This window comes from Corythoichthys intestinalis, chromosome 2, assembly GCF_030265065.1.
Source record: "Corythoichthys intestinalis isolate RoL2023-P3 chromosome 2, ASM3026506v1, whole genome shotgun sequence".
Lineage (NCBI taxonomy): Eukaryota > Metazoa > Chordata > Actinopteri > Syngnathiformes > Syngnathidae > Corythoichthys > Corythoichthys intestinalis.
Window position 1 is genome coordinate 44,586,554 of NC_080396.1, and position 26,160 is coordinate 44,612,713.

Consider the following 26,160-nt stretch of genomic DNA (forward strand, 5'->3'; position numbering starts at 1 on the left):
AACTCAAAATAAACTGGAAGTGACCCATAAAATACCCCCAAATCAACAGGAAGTAACTGAAAATCAACAGGTAAATGACCTTAAATGGCCCAAAATTACCTCATTGCCTGGCAGTGGTTGCCAATGATGGCCATAGACGTTCAATCCGTTTGAAGTGGGCTGCCACCCTCGCAGTTCAAATGGATTGGACGTCTACTAGTGATAAATTCATTCCAATTCACAGCAGAAGCTTGTTTTTCTGTTCATTAGTTGTTTGTAGAATATCCTAGAATGATTTCCTGACCAATGTATCGATAAGCGTTGTATCACCATATCGTCAGATCATCGTAATCGTGAGCTTTGTATCGCAAATCGTATCGTATCGTGAGGTAACAGGAGGTTCCCACTCCTATCAGCAAGACACATGCCAAACCACATTCAGCACGTGTTACAACACTGTGGCTTGGTAGTTAAAGAGTATGGGTACTGGACTGGCCTGCCTACAGTGAAGACCTGTCTTCCATTGAATATGTGTGCACATTATGAAGTGTAAAATACAACGGACTGTTGAACAGCTGCAGGTGTATATCAAGCAAGAATTGGAAAAAAATTCCACCTACAAAGCTTCAACAAGTGTCCTCAGTTCCCAAATGTTTACTGAATGTTGTTAAAAGGTGCTACAGTAAAACAAAGTGCTAAACATGACCCTGCCCAGCTCATTTGTAGCATGTTGTAGCCCAAAACCTATAAATTAATGATTAATGCAAAAAATAATAATAACAATAATAAAGTATCAGTTTGAACATTAAATGTCTTTGTAATGAATCATATTTATGATTTGTGGAATCTTGTTTTTATCCATGTTTAACCTCCCAAATTTGTTGGAAATGGGATTGTATCAAAGTGCCCTTTTTTCCTGTGCCGTCCCATCAAATATATAATTTACTTTTGTACACATTTACGCATAATGTTTTCATCAGACTACTCTGTTGGTGTCCTCTTCTTGAACAGGGTCTCTGCAGGGTTCTACAAGCTAAATTTAAGACTTTTAAAGCCCACAATGAATACAATTTAAGACCCATTTTACATCGATAACGGCAAAAAATTTTCAAAAGATTTGAAATAAAATTGGAAGACTGGAATTACTTGCAAAGTATATGAATTTATTCTGCTTTGTAAACAAACACGTGAAACACAAACGGTGTTTGCTGTATGCATTTTATGACCGCCTTGTGCTTTTCAAATTTGTAATGGGATTCCAATGCCTTGATACCCGATGTTCCAAGTTTTAAAATTTTCTTGGGACAAATTTGTAATGGGATTCCAATGCCTTGATACCCAATGTTCCAAGTTTTAAAATTTTCTTGGACAAAGTGCAATCAACTTCATACGAGTTTCCCTCTACCGGCTTCAACAATGTGCTGAACTGTTCGTTCTCGAGCCAAGAATCACAAATTTGCACTTACCCATCTATGAAAACTACTGTAAATCGGTTTCAGTCAATCTAAAATCTGTAAATGTTTCCTCCGCTATGACTATGCTAACTAAACTGTCAACACGCAACTGCGGGCGCACAGCAAAACCTGCTTGCGTTTGATAAATTCCTACCAGGCAGCACAGGTAGTTCCGCTTTGTAGTTACGACATAGCGTCCTCAAAAATCGAAACATTTAAAAATTAGACTAAAATTTATGCATGTTCTGAATAAAAGTAAGGTCAATATATTTTAAAGACCTCTCCAAATAGAATTTAAGACCTTTTATAAGATCTTAGGAGAATTTTAGACATTTTCTGGCCTTAGATTTAAATTGTTGGATTTAAGACTTTTTTGGACTTTTTAAGACCCCGCGGATACCCTGTTAAATTGAGCTCTTTGTATTTGACCATTCAAACTGCTATCAAATGCCAACTCAAGACGTTACGTATATCATTTCCAGACTATTATCAACTTGTCCTGCAGTAACTAGAGACTAGAGCGCACTTGGCTAATGAATTTCTTGTGAATCAACTGCCATTCTTTAGCCACACCCACTCAAAGTACTACGAATAAAACGGCCCTTACTGTAAATACCTAAATATTCGATCGGATTTTAATGAAGTCTATTCTTCATATTTTCAAATTCAGGCTCGTCATATTACTTTTTGGTTGTTGAAGAAAATCATTAGAAATGTTACCATTGTCTAAAAGGGTTTAGATGTAATCATCTGACTATGTTAATACATAAACTCAAATAGACCAGACATTTGTGTTAAAATGTAATTTAAAAAATGTCAAAATGACATTAATGAAATGTGTCTAACGTTGTATAATGATGTGGCTAATAGAGAAAAAACATATGTAGTTAAATAAACTTTGACCACTTTTGTCTATACCAACCAATAATTAATATTTTGTTCAGAAATTGCTAACAATTTGTTGACGATTATGGTAGTTGAACAATCATGCTTTGAGTAACCAAAAAAAAAAAAAAAAACAGTGGAACAGGAACTGAAAACACTGGACTTTTTTTTTTTATTAACTACGTACAGACATCAAAACAAAACAAACAAAATATCTCACAACCAGTGTATCAACAAAATCGAAAGGTAAAATTGGCAAGTATAAATACAAACAAATGATGTTGTAACTTAAAGATGCTAACATCAAATGCTAAAAGTTTTAAACAAATTCGAGCCATCTTTTTGGTACGTGAATATTTGGCCAGCTGCTTTACAAGCAACTTTTAAAATAATTTACTATGCAGTATGCACACTTAAGTAAAAAAGGCAACAACAAAAATACAACTAAATTAGGAACGCATTTGTTATATTAGGCTTCTAGTTTTATATCCATTCCTGCTTTGTCAGTCATGTGAAGAGAAACTTTGGGTCCAAACAAACAAAACATAGTGGCCCCTTGATGGCAATGTCTATTTAAGTAATTTAAAAAAAAAGTACATTTTGAAATCTCAAACATTTGTAGTTACGTCATACGTTTTTGTGATCCCCGACTACAGCGCCAGCTATCGTCACAACACATCAACAAACTGTGTTTGCTCTACTGCGACTACAGGAAATAAAATGTCCTGAGATATTTCTTTGAAAATACGGTATGTACTTGTCCACGTCATGATGACTTTTGGCACAGCTCCACTCTCACTGTGCAGCTTCTAGTCCTTTAGATCTTAAGATGCTTAGACAGCCGTTTCTTGGTCCTCCCTCTGGATCATCTGGTAGTGTTGCCGGTTCTCCAGGTAAGCTGCCAGCTCAGCATCATGAGCCCTCTCGGCTCGGTTCTTTGGGGTATCACCCTGAGGAGAGAGATGTTTGGAGTTTTTACTCATATTCTAAAAGTTTGGGGTCTTTTTTTCATTTTCAATGAATATTTGTCAACACATGCTTGCTCGCTCTACCCTAGACTCTCCAATCTAATCACAAATCTAACTGCAGCTGTGTTAGATTTCTGATTAAAAGTTAGTGGGCGAGGCTAGATGGCGGCGTCCCTGTTGAAGTGTTTTGGGTTAAATGTCCGTGGGATATTTGTGGTTTTAACTATTAATTCAGGCAACTGTAATCCCTCTTCAAGGAGCACAAATGTTTTAAGGAAATCTATGAGTTATGCTTCTGCAGCATACTTACGCCGTCAAGGCAGACCTGATTTACGACCCGGCGGCGTGGCCTGACGTGCACCTCCACAGAATCCTGACTGTGCGTCACGTCAACGCATGGTGCAAATGGACTGTGATCGGTCCGCTCAGACTGTTGTTTCCGGTTCAGCGCGAAATCACCGCCATATACAAATATTTTTGAGCTACACTCAAAAATGGACCAAGCCGACGAGAGGATCACCAAAGAGGTCCACAAGTACGACCAGCTGTACAATGTTTCGAGAAGGCATTATAAAGATTGTCAAATGGCAAGCAATTCGTGAAAGGAGAAAATCGGAAAATACTGAAAATACGGGGCTGGAGCTCAGCGAATGCATAAAAAAATGGAAGAACCTCCGAGACAAGTATGTGTGTGTTCGTAACTGAATGGCCACACGAAGCTGTGACCCAGCCTGCCAAAAACTGTCAGCTTTTTATCATTTTATGTCGTATTTTTGGTTGGTGCACATTTCCATTTATTTTGTTCATTGGATTCCAGTGACTTTTTTACATTTACACTTCAAATATATGAAGAATAAAGCACATGTTTGGTGTCAAAAGAGTTGTTTTGATGTTTAATCAATGATTCTAAGCTAAAAATGACATTTAGAAAAATAAATTGATTACTTAGCTTCTTTTTATGGCTGGATTGAAACAAAAGTGGTTGCGCTCTGTCTGTAAACAGGGGTCTTCAGGGTAAAACGGACAAATTAAGAACAGTTCGGGGGCTTAATACGCCATGAAACTGCTATGGCAGCATAGACATATTATTCTATCACACACAACAGTTCTTTTGGGGTAAAATAGAGCAGTTTATTTTAAACGGGTGCAAGGGCACAAACTGCTTTTTCAGCCTTCCGCCATATATACACACACACACGCACACACACACACACACACATATATATACATATATATATATATATATATATATTTAATAAAACCAAATACACTTAAATAAATTTTGGTTATAATAACACTAAGAAGTCAAAGTTTTTTTTGTTTCTTGTTTTTTGGTCGTTGTTAATTTCATAGTGTCTAACTCTTTGCCTGGCATTGACAATAATAGACATCCAGTCCATTTTGACTGGGAGGGTTGACAGCGAAATAGGTGGGTTAAGCACCGTCAGTGGTGACCAATGAGTTAAATGAGTGCCCTATAAAACCTTAAGCGTTCATGTAAACAAACAAAAAAAGAGCAAATAAATAAATAGATAAAACTTTCCCAACCTTTGAAAGCTTTGTGACTCTTTAGGTTACCGTTCCATGCTTTTTGTTTCCAGAACCAGAAGTACACCGTGTAAAATGTGTCCTGTGCTTTCTAAACTGTGGAACATATTTCCTCAAAATCTTATTTATTTTCATCACATTTTTTCCTAAAACCAAAACATTTTTTTTGTTTTTGTTTTGTGATTTCAACTTGATCATCAATCTGCTTTCTCTTACTGTACATTGTGATTTTTCCCTCACTTCAGTTTTAAAGTTTTTTTTTCTTTTTTTTCTTTTTTTTTTTACTTTTTTGACTTGAGTATAGCGCTGCAGTTTTATCTCGTGCTATAGAAATAAATGTGCCTTCACACTCTGCACTAATGCCTCTATGCGTTACTCTGCAAAGTAACAAATGCATCCGGACATGCTGGCAAGGGAGAGATGTCATAAGATGAAACAGCTCTGAGCAGTTTGGAGCTTCAGTGTTTTGCTCAAGGGATTCTTGACAGTCACTCAGACAAACTAGCATCTCTCAAACAGCCAGTCAACAAAGTCCATATTTTTCTAGATCTGCAACAGGATTCAAATTTTTGACCACTGATTGTTTGTAGTAAAACACGAGAATCTTTACAAGCATGGGCATGTCTATCACCTTCAGTGGCACTGAAACATGATTCACTACCAGCGCTCCTAGTCAAAATGAACTGAACACACTATCCTATAAGGGTGTAACGGTACATGTATTTGTATTGAACCGTTTCGGTACGTGGTGCTCGGTTCGGAACGGAGGCGTACCCAACGAGTTTCTGACGTAATGTAACCCTTACTTTTCGAGGATGTGAGTCGATCGGGTTACAGTTTCTTTGTGTAGATTATATTTACTCCATCTTCTCTATAATGAGGACCAAAACGGTAGGACAGTATAACCCAGAAATGTCAACGGCGCGACAACGTGGCCGCAGCCGAGAACGCAGTGAAACGTGGGCGTTAAAGTCAATCAGCCAATGCACACCAGTCGCAGTGTGGCCGCGTGTTAGACGCGTCCCAGAAGCGGCACAACACGACGCACGCGGAAAGAACGGCAGAGTTTATTATTTGACGCGAGACGCGACCCTCCTGCGTCAATACTACTACCGGTAGCTAGGATCGGGCAGACTGGAAGTCACTTGTGTAAAAATACGGTGGATCCGGTCGATTTTCAAACTAATATGCAATCGTAACCGTCTTTTTGAGTCCATCAGATCTCTTGAGTGGTTGATCGGGGCACAGTTGACTTGTCTTTGTTGATTTACTGCTGTATTCTCTGCTATAATAATAACCAACACTGCCACATGTTCAATACAAAACCCTCCTACCACAACAAAACAAGTAGGAGCTAATATTCACATAGGAACTAAAGTTATGCAACGTAAAATATACAATATAAATTAATACTACATCACATTTTTAAAATATAAACACATTATAAAATAAATAATAGCCCATTAAAATAAATTGAAATGAGCTAAAATGCCTGTAATTAAATAATAAGAATAATACACAGATCTTGCTAACAAAATTAAATTTATTAATTTCTGTGTGGCGCTTTAACTTGAGAAAATCCACCAATAAAGCTTTTGAAAACCGTTCATAAGAAAAAAAAAAAGATTCATTGAGGCATTTCATTTGTAAAATACACGTTAAAATCTTTGTCATTGGGATTGCTTTTCTCTTTAGCACAGCACTTTTTTTCTTCTTTCTTTCAGAAAGAAAGCTGACCAATACGCGGGGTCTGAAAGGCAAATTGTTGTTGGATTATCTTTAAATACCCACTACTTTTTGAGCAGAATTCTAGCTTTGTATAGGCTAATGTTCCTATTGTTGAAAGCACAAAGGTGTGTAATAAACAACTAGCACATTTATATTTTGCATTTTGTTTTCTTACTGTACCGAAAATTAACCGAACCGTGACCTCAAAACCAAGGTACGTACCGAACAGATTTGTGTGTACTGTTACACCCCTACTATCCTACATTTATGATCTAACTGTGCCCCACAAATCGGTATATATTATTCATTTCTTTATGAAACAGCCACAAATGACAGGATTTATTGTACTCTACAGTATTATTGTTTTTGTTCACCAACCTGCATGTCAGTTTTCATCAGCGAGGCTCCTGCTTCTACCAGGTAATGGCAGATGGTCCTGTGACACAGTGACGCGGCTCGATGAAGAACTGTTTCACCCCTGGAGCAGACCAAAAGCAGCATGAAACCCACACAACTCAACTGATTTTGTATTGGCATCATGTGTCAATGCCTATCAAGCTGTCTACACTTTGGTACCTTAACTGTACACACTGCAGATGAATTCCAACTTCTTTGACCATATGTGACACATAACTTTCACACGCTATGAAAAGCCCAGTTTGGGTTTTTTTCAAATCTGTCTTGGGCTCATTTCTACGTGGATAAAAAGATATACAGCATACCGACATGTCTGCACTATAAACTAGGGATGCACCGAAATGAAAATTCTTGGCTGAAACGGAGTGTGACAAAACTGAAGCAGCAAACTGAAACCAATTACTATTCAAAAAATATATACGGTGGTACCTCTACATACGAATTTAATTCATTCCAGAACCTGGGTTGTAAGTCAAAATGGTCGTATGACGACTGGGATTTTCCCATAAGAATACATGATAATTCGATTAATTCCTTCCACAGCCCAAAAACCTATGCTAAATCCTTCATGAATACTGCATGCACAATTACAAATAGCAATTACACATAGCGAAACAAATAAATTATAAATACAAATTGGGAATAATTATAATAATGTAACAAATCGGGTTTTAATATGGTGGTTGTGGTGTTTTGCATGCTGTTCCTGAACGCATCGTGCGACTGATGAGTGAAAGAGGTGCATTACAGTTTTTACTGTCACTTTTCATGTTTTTTTGTTGCTGTCGGCTAACGCGGACGTTGGCAGTGTTGTGTTGTACAATTTCTGAAATAAATGATTAAAAACATGACGAAGCTGGCGACTTCCTTGCCAAATTTACAATAATAATAATTGTCACCTTAATTAATGAAGAGTGGCAAAGATTGTAGACATATTCCATCATTTCCATCTTAATTTCAATGATAAGCTTTGCCTTTTTTCACCACTTGCACTAACCTTCTTGGGACCCATGTTAATTTCTCTTACTAGAAAATCCGCCATGCTGCAGTCTTTGGAGAATGATAGAATAACAATGATATTACGAGGCTGTTGTAAATCATCGTATTTCGAGCATGTCGTCACATGTCGAGACAAATGACGAGTCAAATTTTATATCGGATGTCGAAAGAATCAAATGTCGACGGGTTCGTATGTCGAGGTACCACTGTATTTATATTTATGTAAAAAAAACACCAGCTAATAATTATTCAGACTTAATTTTTTTTATGTTATGTATTCTTTTTTTAATCGGAATTCTTAAAGATCAAAATTGCAAAATTATCTATTTCATCCTCAGCGCAACATAAAATGAGATCAAACACTAAATTAAATGTTTAACCTGATCCATTTGTGTAAAATGCCTGTTTAAAAATGCTAATATAATATGATATTGGTTCAAGAAAGTGTGTCGAATTTTCAGTTCAGTATATTATTATTTTTGGGTGTTCTGTCACTTGCATTGGTGTTTCCGGGTGGCAATTGAAGGGATCATTTTGAAGCTCTTTTCTCGGAGTGGCCCTTGAACGGAATGCACCCTGTGCAGTGGAGTCCCTGAGAGAGCTTACCCACGCGCAGCAATGAGAGCAAAATAAAAGTTTCCAAAGCTTTAAAAAAAAGACAACTTGGTAGCCTTGTTTCTATCTGCTCAAAGGGAGCAAGAAGAGAGAAATTCTAACGGTGGTAAGTGAATGCCATGGGTGGGCTTCTGTTATAGGTGCAAATGGCTGCAGCCAGCCAACACATCCTCATTCACCGTTAAAGTGTACTCTAAGAGAAGTGTAAAAATACTGAGCTTTTTGCTTGCGTCAAAGCAACTTCAGGTTTCGGCACAGTTATTTCAGTGAAAAAAGCAGTTTGGAACAAAACCGAAACCACGTTTTTAGTCAGTTTTCGTCAGCAAATTTTCAGCAACCAAATTTTTGGCGCTTTTTTACTATGAATGCATATCCACATTAATACAACCTGTACGTCATGAACAAGTGAAATACGTCACTACTGTTCACAACAGTAGCAACGCAACAGACACGAACGACCAATGGCGGGGGAAGAAATACTTCTCTGAGGCATGGACTTGATGAGTATTCTTCATCAATTTGGTGCCAACTCTCTTTGATTGCAGTTGCCAGATCATCCTTGCAGGTCGGAGCTTTGCTGTGGACCTTTTTTTCAATTTCCACCACAGGTTATCAATAAGGTTGAGATCTGGGCTATTTGCAGGCCATGACATTGACTGGACGAGTCTTTCTCCATGGAATGCTTTAACAGTTTTAGCTCTGTGTCATGATGCATTGCCATCTTGGAAAATGACATATTTTCAATTGAAGGGATAAGAAATCTGTCTAAAATTTCAATGTAAGCTTGTGCATTTATTGATGATTTAACCACGGCCATCTCCCCAGTGCCCTTGCCTGACATGCAGCCCCATATCATCAAGGACTGAGGGAATTTTGATGTCTTCTTCAGGCAGTCATCTTTGTAAATCTAACTGGAACAGCATCAAACAAAAGTTCCAGCATCATCACCTTGTCCAATGCAGATTCTTGACTCTTGACACCTTGTCCAATGGTGTTGGTAAATGGTGTTACACTTATATAGCGCTTTTCCACCTTTCAAGGCACTCAAAGCGCTTTACACTATCGCGCCATTCACCTACTGGTGACGCAGCACCAGGAGCAACATGGGGTTTAGTATCTTGCTCAAGGATACTTAGGCAAGTTCATCAGGGCGAAGAATCGAACCCACAACCTCTGGGTTGGTGGACGACTACTCTACCACTGAGCCACGCCACCCCCAATGCAGATTCTTGACTCTTGACAAGCTGAAGCATGGCCTGCAAATAGCCCAGATCTCAACCCTATTGAAAACCTTTGGTGGAAATTGAAAAAAATGGTCCACAGCAAGGCTCCGACCTGCAAGGATGATCTGGCAACTGCAATCAAAGAGAGTTGGCACCAAATTGATGAAGAATACTCATCAAGTCCATGCCTCAGAAACTGCAAGCTGTCATAAAAGACAAATACTAGAGATACTAGATACTACTAAATACTAGAGATGTGTTTTGATTGGTATTTCTTTGTTTCTCATTCTTACATATTTTTTTTCCTCTGAATGGAGTGATTCCCTATATATTTCACTGCACTTGCTCAATAAAAGTAACATTTTTTAAATTCATTTCTTTTAGTGTTTCTGAATGCTAAAGAGTTGCACTTTTGAACTAATTCATGATTTTTTTCAAGATTTTTATCTGAGTTTGTTCTACATGATAAAATGTCTTGAGTGCGTGCTCATCCGAGACTGGTGATTCCATACTTTTTGCTAGGGGTTGTACATTCATTTTTAGCTTGTGGCACACAGAGAGGCTTTGGCAACATCGGTCAGTTGTTTCAGGCAGAACACATCTTGACACATTTAATGGAGAAGAAAAGCAAACATGAACTCACTTTATGTGTTCTGTCACATCAATGAGGTCATTTGGAGCTGCAAAATCAAACAGATGGCCAATGAGTTTTTACTTAAGAGTAGTATTGTAACTCCATATAATGACCACAGTTACCGTTGTCAAGGATGAAGCGAACCATCTCCTTGCTTCCCATACTGACAGCATGGTGCAGCAGGCTGCAGCCTGATTGGTCAACACATGTGAGGTCACATCCTTTCTCATGTAGCTCCTGAAGCTTTTACCCCCACAGACACAGAGACAAGTATTTAATGTAGCTTCAAAATAATTTCAAATACTGTCTAAATTGAATTTGCATACCACTATTAGGAAAATGATCAAATTTCACAGTTAGACTCACCTTTTTCATATTGTTGTTCTTTACACACTGTATCAGCAGCTCTGCAAAGACACAAGCATTATATAACTGTAAAAGAAATTCCAAATCCTTAAGAAATCTAATTTTTACACTCAATTCAACGCTATTTATAATGCAATTCAAGATCATCACAACTGCAACAAAGTGCTGTATAAATAAATAGCGTATTTAGGAAAACAAAACAAATTTCAAACCAAATGAATGAATGAAATACAAGAAATAAATATTGGTTTGCATGATGTTGTTATATTACATATATTTTTCCCCTGAATCCTTTGCCTGCACAATTTTCCCAATTTTTTTCTCACTGTTGGTCGCAAGTGCAGCTAGCAAACTCCAAAAGCACCATTGGTCCAATCAATATATGTCAAAATACCCACAATGATAGTGCAGCCAACAGCTTTTAGTTTCTGTAATTAAAAGTGAAAAAATTGGGGGAATATGAACAAAAAGATAGCTTTATCATACATTGTCCAACTAAAGGACAGTACTTCAATTGATTCTAAACTAAAAAATACACATATACTTAAAAAAAAAATCAACAACAACAGCTTGGTTTTGTCAAAACAAAGACTGTATACAGCTAAAGGAAGGCACTGAGATGAATGTTCATTAGGTTGACCTCAATCCTTGCTCTCACCGCCCCTCAATCTAAAAAGCAGAGACCTAATCCAGTTATGTGAGGCAGAGAAAGAGCGAGTGAGAGAGAAAAAGAGGGAGACAAAGAGAGGGAGAGACAGAGATACAGTAGACTTAGATCTGACAAAAAATCTTTAAGAGCTCTTGTGGCTGCAAGGCAATACAAGATCAACAGACACACACACGCACTTAAAAGAAACAGAACTCTTTGAAATTACCTGGATTTCTGCGTAAATTGCCAAAGAAAAAGAACTTTTTGAAATTACTTGGATTTCTGCGTAAATTGCCCTTAAAATGTGATCGTATCTTCTTCTAAGTCACCATAATAGGCAAATGTGGTCTTTTCAAACTAATGCAACACAAACTATTAAAATAAAGTTCTATGCTTTATTTGACACAACAAGTAGACGTTCACAGTGCAGGGTAAAAAAAGAGTATGGGAACCTTTATAATTACCCAGTACAATTGGTGGTTGAGCCTCCCTTGACAGCAATAACCACAACCAAACGTTTCCTATAAATTGCAGGTTGGACCAGCACAATAATCGGGAGGAATTGTTATTAAACTTACTGCAGGAGCACAGAGAAAGCACCTGAAATTTCTAAACCTTGACTCATTAGACTGAAGAAGTACAGGATTCCATTCTTATTGATGTCTAGGACGCGTGAATCGATTTGTGTGTGATAAGACTCTGATAGAGCCAGAGGCTAATATGAGATAATCACACCGTGCTATAAGCTAACCAACACTAACGTTTTTTGCTGATAGCTTGAATTAACGGTCTACTGATTGTTGTTGTACTGATATGAATACTGAGAAATACTTGCTGTACGATTTAATTGGATAAATTATACAGGTACATTATTTTATTCTGTCTTTTAACCAAAGAAATGGAAAGAGTATATGATTTATTGAAATCATGGCAAACACCGTCTTAAAAGTAGCAAGTGTTTTTTTTTCATATTAAAAAAAAGAATTCACTGCTGTTTCACCAAAAGAGAAAGGCTAGTGAGTGCATTCAAGGCTACAAGGGACAGCATAGCAGTAAGCGAGCTGCATGCATTGCTTGCACAAATTTTCACTAAATCCTTTGAAGTCTTGCATTGGGATGCTTAGTGTGTATTAGAGATGTCCTGATCCGATATTTGAATCGGATCGGACGCCGATATGGGCAAAAAAATGTGCATCGGTATCGGATCGGAACACGGGAAAAATTCCGATCCAGACTTCCGATCCAGTTTTTTTTTTTTAAGACCGGTCCGGGTTTTCCAGCGCACCGATTTACATAATCCATTCCAGTTTTTGCTTCGGTTTCCCTAAAATCCGGTCCGCATTTTACGGCACACCTTCAACACACTACATTTACATTACCGTCTCCCAATTTACCGAGAGACTTTATCGGTAAAAATGTCAGCTTTGTGGGATCATTTCACCTTAAAGGACGACAAAGACGAAGAGGCAGAGAGCAACATATGCCACAATAAAGTCAAGCGTAGTGGTAAAGCTGTGAGAAGTTTTAATACAACCAACCTAATCAAGCACTTAGCGAAATACCACCACAAACAATATGAGAAGTATGTTAAGAAAAACGAAGACAAAAAGAAAGGTCCTACGCAACTAACACTGGCAGAAAGTTTTGCTATGTGTAACAAACTGGCACTCGACAGTCCCAAAGCCCAGGGAATAACAATAGTCATTGCCGAAGAATTCATTCTGGATGACGAGCCATTATCTCACGTGAGTTAAGACGCACCATCCAACACGCGATTCGGCCGCTGAAGATTCGAGAACGATTCACAAACATCCAAATTCCGATTATTGAAATATGTCAAGTAAAGCGGAACTAATACACAGCGCGGTCTTCGGGACGCAATGAGAAACTGACCACATTGCGTCCCGAAAGTAAACATAACATGTTTTAGACCCGGGTAATGCCAATGCTCAACACACGGCTTTAGCTCAACTCATGCCGCTGGATAAAAAACGCAAGAATACCTGACTGCTGACAGCCGCAACAAACTACGTCAATGTCGTTTTACTGGAGATAATAGATATTATATGTATATAGAACTAGATGCAAAATGACAGACTCGACTGCGTTAGCAACATTGAAGTATTGAAAACCAGATGCGTTAGTAAACAGCCGCCATCTTAAAGCAGAAGACTTCCCTAGTAGGCTGTTGTGAACCTACCAAGGGAACCTAATTAACTTTTTATCTAAAATACTCCTAAATCGGCAAAATCTTGACTTCAAAACAGTTTTAAAACTTTCACATGTCGAAAGTAGACAGAAGGGAAATTATGGATTAACGGGAGCAATTTTAACAACTTTAACAGTTGATTCGCAAAATTAAATGAATTGAATGTAGTTTAAAGCTGCTGATACAGAATGGGGACTTGAGTATTTTATTTACTGTTTTAAAATGTTAACTTGATACTGAAATAGTCGTTTGTTTAAACCTGAGAGGCTTTTTATACAATTTTTGTAACTAATGCACGAAACATTAAAAGCATCTAATAGCTTGGGGGATTTGTGGGATTTTCCACTGAGGTTGTTGGTGTGTTTTGCTTTTTTAAGAGAGTTTACTGTTAGGTTTTGTGTTTGGTTTCTCCTTGTGTGACTTGTCCCTGTGATTACCCATTGCTCTCACCTGTGTGTGTTTTCTCAGTGTATCCTGCAATCTGAATCCACCTGTGTTACCCAGCTGTTCCTCGTCTCATTACCCCTTGTCTGCGTATATAATGACCCAGTTTCTTGTCACTCCTTGTTGCGTCATTGTCTATGTCTGTCTTTACCAAAGTCAAGACCCGTCCAAGCCCTCGCGTACCTGTCCATCCGTTTAAATAAGTTTTGTTGATCCATAGTCCTTTTGTTTGTACTTTGTGATTTTTGTTAGTTATTATTAAAACGTTGTTTGAGTTCACTGCCTTGCTGCCTTTTTTTTTTGTTTCCCTGCATTTGGGTCCACACCACCTGCCTGCCCGCTCATTCCTGACATAATGACGCAACCACTTGTGGACCCAGCGGGAAAGATCCGGCACCGGCATGCATGCCGACGTTCATCCGCCCGTTCCCGATTATGTTCTGCCTCGCCACGTCTTTTTAGATTCCGATTTTTCTGATTTTGAAGAATATCACAGTTCATATGATTTTCTTTCTGACACCGACTCCTACCCAGATTTTGATGCTATGCCCTATTCTTCACCCTCTCAGTTTTTGTCACGGCTCAGTCATACCACGTCCCCTTCCCAGCCTTTTTCCCTGGACCCTTACCTGGGTTCCCGTTTGGCTATCTACACTGGACCTCCGCGTGGTGGCCAGCAGGGGGCGCCCAGGTAAGGGCTGTGGTTCCTACTACCCTCCTTCACCATGTAATGTGCCACCCAGTCTGCCACAGCACATCGTCCGGAAGCCTCAGCGTGCTCGTCCACGCCGACGGCATGGACCCGCGCCGGCTCCCCGCAGTCAAGTTCCTCCCGCGCCGGCTCCCCGCAGTCAAGTTCCTCCCGCGCCGGCTCCCCGCAGTCAAGTTCCTCCCGCGCCGGCTCCCCGCAGTCAAGTTCCTCCCGCGCCGGCTCCCCGCAGTCAAGTTCCTCCCGCGCCGGCTCCCCGCAGTCAAGTTCTTCCCGCGCCGACTCTCCGCAGTCAAGTTCTTCCCGCGCCGACTCCCCGCGGTCTTGTGCTCCCGCCAGCAGTCTCCTGCGACTCCGCTGCTGTTCCGCCAGCAGTCTCCTGCGACTCCGCTGCTGTTCAGCCAGCAGTCTCCTGCGACTCCGCTGCTGTTCCGCCAGCAGTCGACGACGACGACTCCGCTGCTGTCACGCCAGCAGACGACGACGACGACTCCGCTGCTGTCACGCCAGCAGACGACGACGACTCCGCTGCTGTCACGCCAGCAGACGACGACGACTCCGCTGCTGTCACGCCAGCAGACGACTCCGCTGCTGTCACGCCAGCAGACGACGACGACTCCGCTGCTGTCACGCCAGCAGACGACGACGAACCAGACGCTGTCACGCCAGGAGACGACCCAAAAGCTGTTCCGCCAGCAGACTACTCCGACTCTGGACGACCCAAAAGCTGTTCCGCCAGCAGACTACTCCGACTCTGTTCCTGGTCCGCACGACGACTCCGACTCTGTTCCTGGTCCGCACGACGACTCCGACTCTGTTCCTGGTCCGCATGACGACTCCGACTCCGTTCCTGGTCCGCACGACGACTCCGACTCCGTTCCTGGTCCGCACGACGACTCCGACTCCGTTCCTGGTCCGCACGACGACTCCGACTCCGTTCCTGGTCCGCACGACGACTCAGACTCCGTTCCTGGTCCGCACGACGACTCCGACTCCGTTCCTGGTCCGCACGACGATTCCGACTCTGTTCCTGACCCTCGCCCCGACGATGCTGCTCCCCGTTTCCTGCCACAACGTGGCGGTATGGACGACGGAGCACTACCTCGTCTGGGACGCCCGCCTGATCTGCCCGTGCGGTCACCCAATGTCTGGCGCCCCGGGCGCCCTCCCGATCGACCCGTGCGATCGGCCCACGTCTGGCGTCCTGGACGCCCGCCTGACTGGCCGTGACGGGCTGGTGTTGCTCCCTCCTCCGAGCAACCTTCTGACTTTTTGTTTCCTCGGGACGTCTGGGATCCGTCCCTTGGGGGGGGGGGGTACTGTTAGGTTTTGTGTTTGGTTTCTCCTTGTGTGACTTGTCCCTGTGATTACCCATTGCTCTCACCTGTGTGTGTTTTCCCAGTGTATCCTGCAATCTGCATCCACCTGTGTTACCCAGCTGTTCCTCGTCTCGTTACCCCTTGTCTGCGTATATAATGACCCAGTTTCTTGTCACTCTTTGTTGCGTCATTGTCTATGTCTGTCTTTACCAAAGTCAAGACCCGTCCAAGCCCTCGTGTACCTGTCCATCCGTTTAAGTAAGTTTTGTTGATCCATAGTCCTTTTGTTTGTACTTTGTGATTTTTGTTAGTTATTATTAAAACGTTTTTTGAGTTCACTGCCTTGCTGCCTTTTTTTTTGTTTCCCTGCATTTGGGTCCACACCACCTGCCTGCCTGCTCATTCCTGACAGTTTACAATATTATTTGCACATTTTACTGACTGACTATGCCATTTCTGTTTGTTATTTATAATGTTTTGTGTTTGTCACTGAATAAACAGGTCAGTTTCTTGTTGCCAACCGTTGTGTGTTATTCAAACTCACCTAATTCAGCTGGCTAGTTGTTATCAAGAGTACTAAAACCTTTTTCAACATGAGTCTGACAACTAAGTAAGGAGGCTAAATAATTTTAAACTTTAACACATGCTCAGATAGGTCGGTATCGGATCGGAAGTGCAAAACAATATCGGTATCGGATCAGAAATGCAAAAACCTGGATCGGACATCCCTAGTGTGTATTTTTATATATACAGGGGCAGACCCATGCGGTCCATAAGGCGAGCTAGGCAAATACTAGGGGCGTTGCAGCGTCCAAAAGGTAGTCAAGAAAATTGTTCAAATAATATTCGATGATAGCAGTGTTCAAAAAATTATACAAGACAATAAAACAAAAGAACAATACATATAGTATACTGTAAGTCTTTAAACAATAATGATATCATTTTTCTAATGTGCCTTCTGCCTGTTTCACTGTTTCCGGTGATGTGGTAACTTCACCACAGTCTCTAATCCCACTCACCCCCCCGCAGACTAACAAGCTACCTGAAGGTGTTATTTTTAGCCTCCTCAATTGAGCGACGTTACAGTGATGATGTCATGAAAAGACAAAAGCCCTCATGGTCGCAATTTAGAAAGAAGAAAGAAGAGGAGCATAAACGTGAAACAGACAGAGGTTTGTTGTGATGAAAAAAAACTTTTTTTAATTGCATAAACACGTATACTTAGCGCATTTGCAAGCTAGCGGTTATTTACAAAGTGTTTAGATGACATACTGCTAAAGCTAAATGATACTGTATCCTTTGAATCAAATATATTACCAAATTGGTCAGGAACTGCCCTGTATAGGGGTTGGACAAAATAATTAAAAGACCTTAAGAAATGAACAAAAACTAATTTAACATGGTGTACTGTAGGGCCGACTTTTGCGGCAATTACAGCTTCAGTTCTCCGAGGTATTGATTCATACAACTTGTGAATTGTTTCCAAAGGAATTTTAAGCCATTCTTCAGTTAGAATACTCTCTAACTCTTTGAAGACGATGGCAGTGGAAATCAAGGTCTTAATTAAAATCAATAAAACTGACCATAAATGCTCAATATTGTTGAGATCTGGGGATTGTGCCAGCCATACGGGATGGTCAACCTCATTAAAATGTTCCTCATGCCATTCTTTAACAATTATGTTCAATGATTATGATGCAAAAATGTTATGTGTTTCAATTATTTTGCCCAACCCCTCTATATTGTGAATATTGTGTCTGGGAGTGTGTTTGTGTACCTGTATGGCTGTGGTTGAACTAAAGTGTTAGACAACACCTAATATAAATTATGTTCATATGAAATACCGCTGCACAAAGTATTTAAATAGATAACATTCTTGGTCATTTTATATTAAATGACATTTGACTGGAGTACAATGATTTGGTGATGATATGCTTTTGCTGAATGTTTGGTTAAAAATGTTGAATTCTCTTTTAGGTGTCAGCTTGAGAGTTGACTTTAACTAGGAGTGTCATTAAAAAGTATAAGGCGAGAAGACTTCACCTCTTACCTAGCCAAGTCGTATAGCAAAATTCTCCATTTTTGCAAAAAGAGAGGACAGACGCTAAAGAAAAAGTATGTCTCCTTCTGTTGTAAAAATTTGGAATATATCTGGGACAAGTTTAAAATAAATAAATAAAGATGATGTTTTTATATACAGTATTGATTATCACCAATCGTGGATAGCTGGAACTGATACCCAAGACAAACTGGGGTTCACTATAAAGAAAAAAAACAAGCATACACACACGCTCGCACGTCACATGCTCCACTGAACTATTCTGTTTGATGCAACCTACCTGACCTTATGGGATCTGTCAGTGTGTGTCAAAAACTAGCAAACACGAACGCGCTGAGATAGACGTTGTGTAATGAATATCAATAGGTCAAAAGTGTCAGGGCCTGTCATAGCCACAATTAGGCTTATTTGAAATGTCAATTTGCTCAAATTCATTGAGGATTTACACGGCCAGAACAGATGAAAGAACCCCCTTGAAACTAACAGACATGCCTCCTGAAATCTAACTGGACACTCACTATGTGATTCTTCCATCAATACTTTGATGCCATTTCTGCATTATTATTTTTCGATCATTAATCTTTAATAGAAAACTTGAATAGAGTGTGAAGGTATCTATTTTTTTTGCCACTTAAAAAAAAAACTTTAGGTAAGACATAGAGCAGGGCGGTAAACCGAAAATTTACCGTCACCGAAATTCTTAACGATGACCGACGTAATTTTGACCATGTCGGTAAATTCGGTAAATTAATAAAACAAGAAAATAGTCTTTTCATCCCGCTTTGATTCTGTGTTGTTCGTCTATGTACATTCCCCTTTAAGAAAGCAGTGAATGTGCTTACGTAGGGAGTCACGTGATCATCAGGAAGCCAATCAAACAAAAGCCCGGTAAGCTAACGCTAGCAGCTAACGCTACAAGCAAAACGTGATGGAGTGTGGCTTAAGGGAGGTTCACCAAACTTTCAACCGACATTTAGTAGACTCTTGGTGGCATCCAGACGGGCTTTCACCCGCTGTCCTCCTTTGTTCTCACGATTTCCGGAGATGGTGCTTTCAGTGCTTTCTACTGGTAGCCAGGCTAACGCTAGCTAGCGGCTAACGCTACAAATGAACGTTATGGAGTCGGATAGAGGCTCTAACCTGGTCGAAACGGCTGAACTTAATGAGTGGATTGGGCACGGACTGCATCTAGCAATTACTATGTGGCGTTATTTTGTATCTGTCTGTGTGTGTGATTCCTCTGATAGCTTTTGTGATGGTAAAGAATTCTGCATAAAGTACAATCCAACGGCGAAACTTATAATGACCGAGAAATGGCCCCAGCTATTTTTATTGTGCGTGCATTTATGAAAAAATGCACTGGGGGGGCGGGGGGCCTTAAACCATAAAGTAAACACTTGTATTTAATAATTATATCACAGCAGCCATTAACAATAAGTTGTCTTTTTGAAGTGTACTGTTCAAGCTGCAAGTCATTTGTGTTACAATTACATGTTTGCACAGGCATATTGATTTTGACAATGTACATTGTTCAAGTCATACACGCTGTTATAAATGTTCATACTTGAATTCTTATTGCTTACAATACATTTTTATTAGGGCTGTCAAACGATTACAATTTTTAATAGAGTTAATTACAGCTTAAAAATTAATTAATCGTAATTAATCACAATTCAAACCATCTATATAATATGCCATATTTTTCTCTAAATTATTGTTGGAATGGAAAGATAAGACGCAAGATGGATATATATTTTCAACATGCGGTACATAAGGACTGTATTTGTTTATTATAACAATAAATCAGTTCTAAATCAGTTATAGAAATTTTATATTAAAACCCCTCTTAATATTTTCGTTTTAATAAAATTTGTTAAATTTTCAATCAAAAAATAAACTAGTAGCCCGCCATTGTTGATGGCAATAATTACTTACACTATAAAATCAGTCGCACCCAAACGCCAGCAGAGGGCAGCAAAACTCCGCAAAACAATTAACAGGTGGGCCTTTCACTCTAGTGACATTTAAATATTTCTGAGCTGGGCAAGTGCGTTAATTGCGTCAAATATTTTAACGTGATTAATTAAAAAAATTAACGCCAGTTAACGCGATAATTTTTGACAGCCCTAATTTGTATAAATTTAATGTTTAGACTGCATGTACAATTGTTAAATACAGTATATCAAATTGAATGCTGGTAAATAAATCAACAAGAAATAGTTAATCTGTATTTCATGCATTGATTCAGATTTTCAAATTATTTAACAGTCCGCTTGGGCGAATTTATCGTCATTTATCGTTATCGAGATAAATCTGCTCAATTTATCGTGATACATGTTTAAGGCCATATCGCCCAGCCCTAGTAAGACACAAGGAAAATAATTGGCAGCATAGTCAGGTTGGGGACTAGCTTGCAATAATTGGATATACAAACTACTCAGTGATTGATGAACCCAGCCTGCTCAGGCTGTGTTATCATGCTTGACACTTTTCAAGTTAAAAAGCTACCATCAAAGCAAACTGCAGGCAATGTGAGAAAAGAGTAAACACAAAAGATTGCTTGCTTCCATTTTCTGAGTCACTGAAACACACAAGCTGTCAAGACTGTGAAGTTGCATGTCATGTGCAACATAAATCAACCGCAATTGTGTTTAAACTGTGTGTGTCCATGCATGCAGTACCTTTTTCTTCATCTCCCCCTGCAGCACTTGACTTTTGCTCCATTTCATGTCTGCAGAGACACAATCACACATACGTATATGCATGTTTAGTCCCGCTTTCTGTTTTTTTTTATGTGCATTTACACCAGAAAAATCGATAGACATCCTTCCTCATAAAAAAAAAGATTGGAATAGCTGGAAATTAATCGAAACATGAAAAAGAAAGATACAGCTAAGAACCATACTACCTGTCATATAGAGTATTGCTCAAATTCACAATTACATTATTTTCAGCTGAACATTTTTGGTGTAGACAAGTGTTTTCAGAGATATTTCTTTGAAGTTGACAAATAACATCCTCATAACTTTATCAAATTTTGAATGATTTTTTTTTTTTTAATGTTTTTATAGCCAGTATGACATTAACGAATGGAGGTTTATTCCTTGATGAATGTTTCAGTGAAAAAGGAAAGTGTATTTCATGTTTGAAACAACTCGTTCTGGATGAAGCCTGGGCTAGTTTTGAAAAATAAATAAGTACACTTGGCAAAAACAACAATACCAAAACTGAAATGAACTGAAATTCATTTTAAGAATTTGAATGAATAAAAAAAAATCATTCAAAGAAAATAAATGAAATGAATAATTTAAAAAAGATAAATAACTTAACCCCATAAAGACCTGCCGTACACAGATGTGGACATCACATTTTGGATTCTAACATTTGGTATACAATTGCGGCATACATGACCCAAAATATGATGTCCACATATGTGGACACCAGGTCTCATTTATAATTACTGTGATTTTAGGACTTTAAATCGCTACGTTTTTCTTTCAGTTTTAACCCTACGGGCTGCTTTGCTGCCCACAATGAAGAAATGCTTTGGTTATTGCGCTTACAAAGAGGGAATGTTTTGTTTGAAGAAGCCTTGAAGACTCTTGCCCTACCAAGGTCAAAAGGCAACAACAAAACAGTTTTTGCTTTGCTGGAATGTGCTGACACATATGTATTAATCCCACCTACATGCATACACATAGTCAACCAAATTCATAGAGGTGTCACCCGCTTTGCTCCCCATCCCTTTAGGGTTGGCATCTCTCTTGTTTCTAGGGCTATCCCAAATACAGGCATGAAAATTGGTCAGGGGTTAAAAAGGTGAGTAGGGTGTGGAGGAAATATGTTCCGGCGTTCTGCCAAAATGTCCTCCGTCAGCAAAACATCCTACATGAGGCGAATTTGAAAATTTAAATTTTTCACATAAGGCTTATTATTCAAGTTAGCAGGGGTTTAATTAGTTGAAGGAGTTGACTCGCGCTAGCTTAGCCACTTCGGAGCCCTGAAACTAACAAATAACACGCAAACTGCACAGAATTTGTCCAAATCAACTCCAACGACTAATTAAACCCCGGCTAACTCAAAGATTAAGCCTAATGTAAAAAATTCTGAACTTCTCCTTTAAAATAAAGACATTGAATATGGCCATTAAAATGTTGTCTATAAAAGTTTTAGAGCAATAAAACTAACATAAAAAATGAATGAAATGAACAAGAATAGTTCAAAGTATTTCATAATGGGTCCAAATTATTTTTCGAACAGATCAAGTGACAAGAGCAACTTAGAGACAGCCGTTTGCTTTGCTTAGCCAAAACTACAGCTGAGGAGGCAAGATGGATATTTAGAATTTCTTTAAACCTAAGCTTTCAAAACCTTCAACAACAACTGAGCTTGAACCGAGGATTGAGCACCAGCAGTATCCTAAAGTCCTGGCTGTCTTGTTACCTGTTGTGCTGTAATTCCAAGTGGTGCTTGAATTGGATGCTTTTAGCGGTCGACAGTCTTTTTGAGCCAGCACAAAGTTCGCAACGCACAGAGATATTTTTTATTTTTGATATCTTTACTGGACAAAAATGCAAAGTAATGGCTGTGTTTCCAGTGTGCAAATGCAGCAGTTTGTAGTATATCTCCTGCCTATTTCATTGTATCCTGGCGAGATAGCAAGGCAATGTTGTTTTGGTCGCAAACTCCCAGTGCTCACGGCTCACGCATCATGGTAATACACGTGACCCGTTTTTTTTCCATCCCCGATTAGAAAATGTGACATGTGATGTCACTCCCAGGACTACAGTATTCTTCTTTCTACATACATAATGGGGCAATAACAAAATAATAATGCACAGGCATCAAGGAGAGTAACTTTAATTAGATTAATGATTTAGAAAAATGAACGCGTTAGATTGCTCTTTACTGAAAGTAATCAGATTACAGTTACGCATTACTCACATAACGCGTTACTGACAACACTGCTTTTATATTACCGTTAAATACACAAGCTTGACGCTAACTTAACGGGAGCTATTTTTTCACCAGAGATTTGGCTAGCTGTCATACCGCAAAATATGAAAACGATTGAAACCATTACTCACCAAATTCAATATGCTGGCAAATGCATTCATCTAAAAAAAAATTGGGAGTGAGACCTCTCCTCGTCCAGCGAACGTGAATTTGTGCTTAGGACAAGATCATCATTCGCAATTAGCGATCTTTGACGCTCTCTTTTTTTTCCCCCCCTGCATTCAAACTTGTTTCTCTCTCAGCGGCTGTGATTAACCTCAATGAAGTTGCTCTCCTAGCTAAGCCTTGCCCATCATTCGTCTTTGTAAGTTTTTAGTAACTTTGTGTATTGAATTTGAAAGGGTAATGTGTGTTTTGTTTTTGGCGAACTTTTTCATGAAGCTAAACTGTTGAAGCTACTCACACGTTGAAAATACGATTGTACAATGTTTTAAATGTATTCATTTAGTATATTTCAGTTACCATGATTTGAGAGCTCAATAAATTGAAGAAAAGTACGCCTTGTGTTTGGAGTGTTTGTTTTTGGGTTTGCTGGAATAGCGTGACTGACACACGCAGCATCAAACAGGGGAAGGGGTAAGCGCTGCCGCGCCAAGCCACTTCTGGCTGCATTTTTGACTCATGAAAAAATAATGAATACGTACTACTGTATGACGGAAATTTTTAGTGGTTTTGTAACCGCGACGTTTTCATAGCATGGTAAACCGTGAAGGTAACCGGCACATGTCTACACCTGACACCCCCCCCCCCCCCCCTAAAAAGTTTCGCCTCGGACCTACACGATTCACGTAGGTCATCCTTTTTGACTTCAAAACGGCGAATTTCGCCGAAAGGTGAGAGATTTTCATGCCTGCAAATAAAAGGCGAGGTGAAGGAGGGGCTAGTTAGAATGATGGTTGAAGCTAATTAGCTTCCTCTTTCTCCTTGAAAGCTTTTCAACTAAATTGAGTGCCTTCTCTCCTTATTTTGAGTAATATTATAAATGTCTACCTAAGGATTCGTATTTGAACTTGACAGCTATGTAAGGGTACAAAACAACAACTTTAAAAGGACGTACAGCCACTGTTTGCTACGACAAAAGGATGTTATGCTAGCGCCGATTAGGCAAACGAATGCTCTAACCGATGCTTTATGCCATTACAGATGAACAGTTTAAGGCTAGCTGTAGGGTGTTTTGACAGATTTAAAGAGGGTGGATTGCGACAATGTGCTACAACAAAGTTGCTATGCTCGCACTAGCACTGATAACTTTTCTGTCAATGGCAGTTAATGACTAAAATAAGTGCCCTACAAGGGGGTAAAAAAATGATAATTCAGGAATAATAATACTGTATATAGTTCTACAAATTTACACTGCTCATTTTTTTCTATCTATTTACAAAACAATTTACAATAGTGGAGTGTTAGGAGGGTACTTATTCACAGTATGGTCCAAGTTTGAAGGGAATAGATAAAACATGTAGGCCTCATGATCAAAGTTTCCCATTTCTGCCATCTACATACAAAATTCTGTTTCAAAATAGCAGAGAAAACAGTGCTAATGGCAAGCAGGCAATATTACATACAGGTTTTTATACATTTTTTACCCTCATACTAAAAAGCCAAGTTATTTGTTGTAAATACATTAAAACAGAACACTTTATCCCAAAATATCAAATATATCCAAATATCATCAAAGAGAGTGTACAGACCTCATTACTATTTTAAGCTCATCATTAGTGTTGATAGGGCGCTGGATACAACCTTTTCTGTAAATCACAAAGCAGTAACAACATAAGATAAAATAGTTGAAAAAAAGGTGGAATGGTTCGAGAACCAACATTTATGTAATGTTATGCAATTGTTGACTAACCTTTGTAGATATCTAGCCTCAGGTGTTGAACTCAGTGCTGAGGCAGAGCTGTCACTGTTCATCCTAAAAAAACAACACAAGCTTGAAGAGACCAGATCCACATACATTTGAAAGTATTGTGACAATTCCCATTACCGGAAGACAAATAGAAAATAGGAACTTCATATAACTTTTATAGCCTAATTCGCAGAAGTAGACAAGGGTTTGTCCCTTGACTATTTTTTTCACCCATAAGAGAAGCTGGTCCACTCCACAAACATGGGAATAATTTCCACCAATCTTATGTAACTTTCATAAATTGGTGTACAGATAGCCTGCAACCTATATACCCTGAGAGGCATGGTACACCTTGGACCAGTTGTCAGTAAATCACAGAATGTTTTGTTGATGTAGGAGCCAATGTAACCAATGAAAACACACACAAACACGGAGTGGATGGGGCATTCGACACAGAATCGGCCAAGCGAAGATGTAAACAATTTTTGACTGAGAGACAGACATACTACTCTAGTCCGACATACGTTAAGTCTCTCTCTCTCAACCTAGAAGATTTGCTCAATTTGCCCATCCAATTGTCCAATTTGTATTTTGTGCACATGCCACACCAATCTGCTACTCAATTGATTATTTACTGCATAGTTCCTCCACAAATTAATATTTTGTGCACATAGTATAGATCTTTTTAAGTTCAATTGTTTAAGACACCTTACATTACACATGAAAATTAAGATCTGTGTTTTTCCTATCTCCATTCAGACCGTTTCCATTTGTGATGCATAGAATAGTACCTCTACTTGTACAAGTGTTGTACAATCTCTATCACTTATCTTTGTTTTCAAAGCTGCATGGCTTTAAGAATAACTCCGCGCCATGTCCGTGACGGGAAATAAAAATCTATCAAAGTTCAGATTTGGCATTTTTAGATAACACCCGAGACTTAACATCTCTAGCATCGTTCATTGCAGTGCTTGTTCTTATCAAACATGATGAACAAATGGACTCAAATGCAAGACAGTCACTACATTATAAAGGCACTTCAAATCAGCATTCAGAAGTACTAATAAGCCAATGACATTAGAAAAAAATT

General features: G+C 39.3%; 1 protein-coding gene across 5 annotated transcripts in view; it reads right to left on the bottom strand.

Moving 5' to 3' along the window:
- Positions 1–904: 904 nt before the first annotated feature.
- LOC130912452 (diacylglycerol kinase zeta-like) overlaps positions 905–26,160 on the bottom strand; it is a 115,374-nt gene continuing 90,118 nt past the window's right edge. For 3 of the 5 annotated variants that reach the window (XM_057830554.1, XM_057830552.1, XM_057830553.1), the window contains 8 exons: positions 25,074–25,136; positions 24,913–24,969; positions 20,887–20,936; positions 10,817–10,857; positions 10,573–10,693; positions 10,460–10,496; positions 6,941–7,040; positions 905–3,268 (listed from right to left, as the gene is read on the bottom strand). In XM_057830554.1, coding sequence (XP_057686537.1) covers positions 3,152–3,268; positions 6,941–7,040; positions 10,460–10,496; positions 10,573–10,693; positions 10,817–10,857; positions 20,887–20,936; positions 24,913–24,969; positions 25,074–25,136 — 586 coding nt within the window. In that variant the 3' untranslated portion in view covers positions 905–3,151. The remainder of the gene's footprint in view (positions 3,269–6,940; positions 7,041–10,459; positions 10,497–10,572; positions 10,694–10,816; positions 10,858–20,886; positions 20,937–24,912; positions 24,970–25,073; positions 25,137–26,160) is intronic. The other 2 variants (XM_057830557.1, XM_057830555.1) reach the window with 2 other exon arrangements.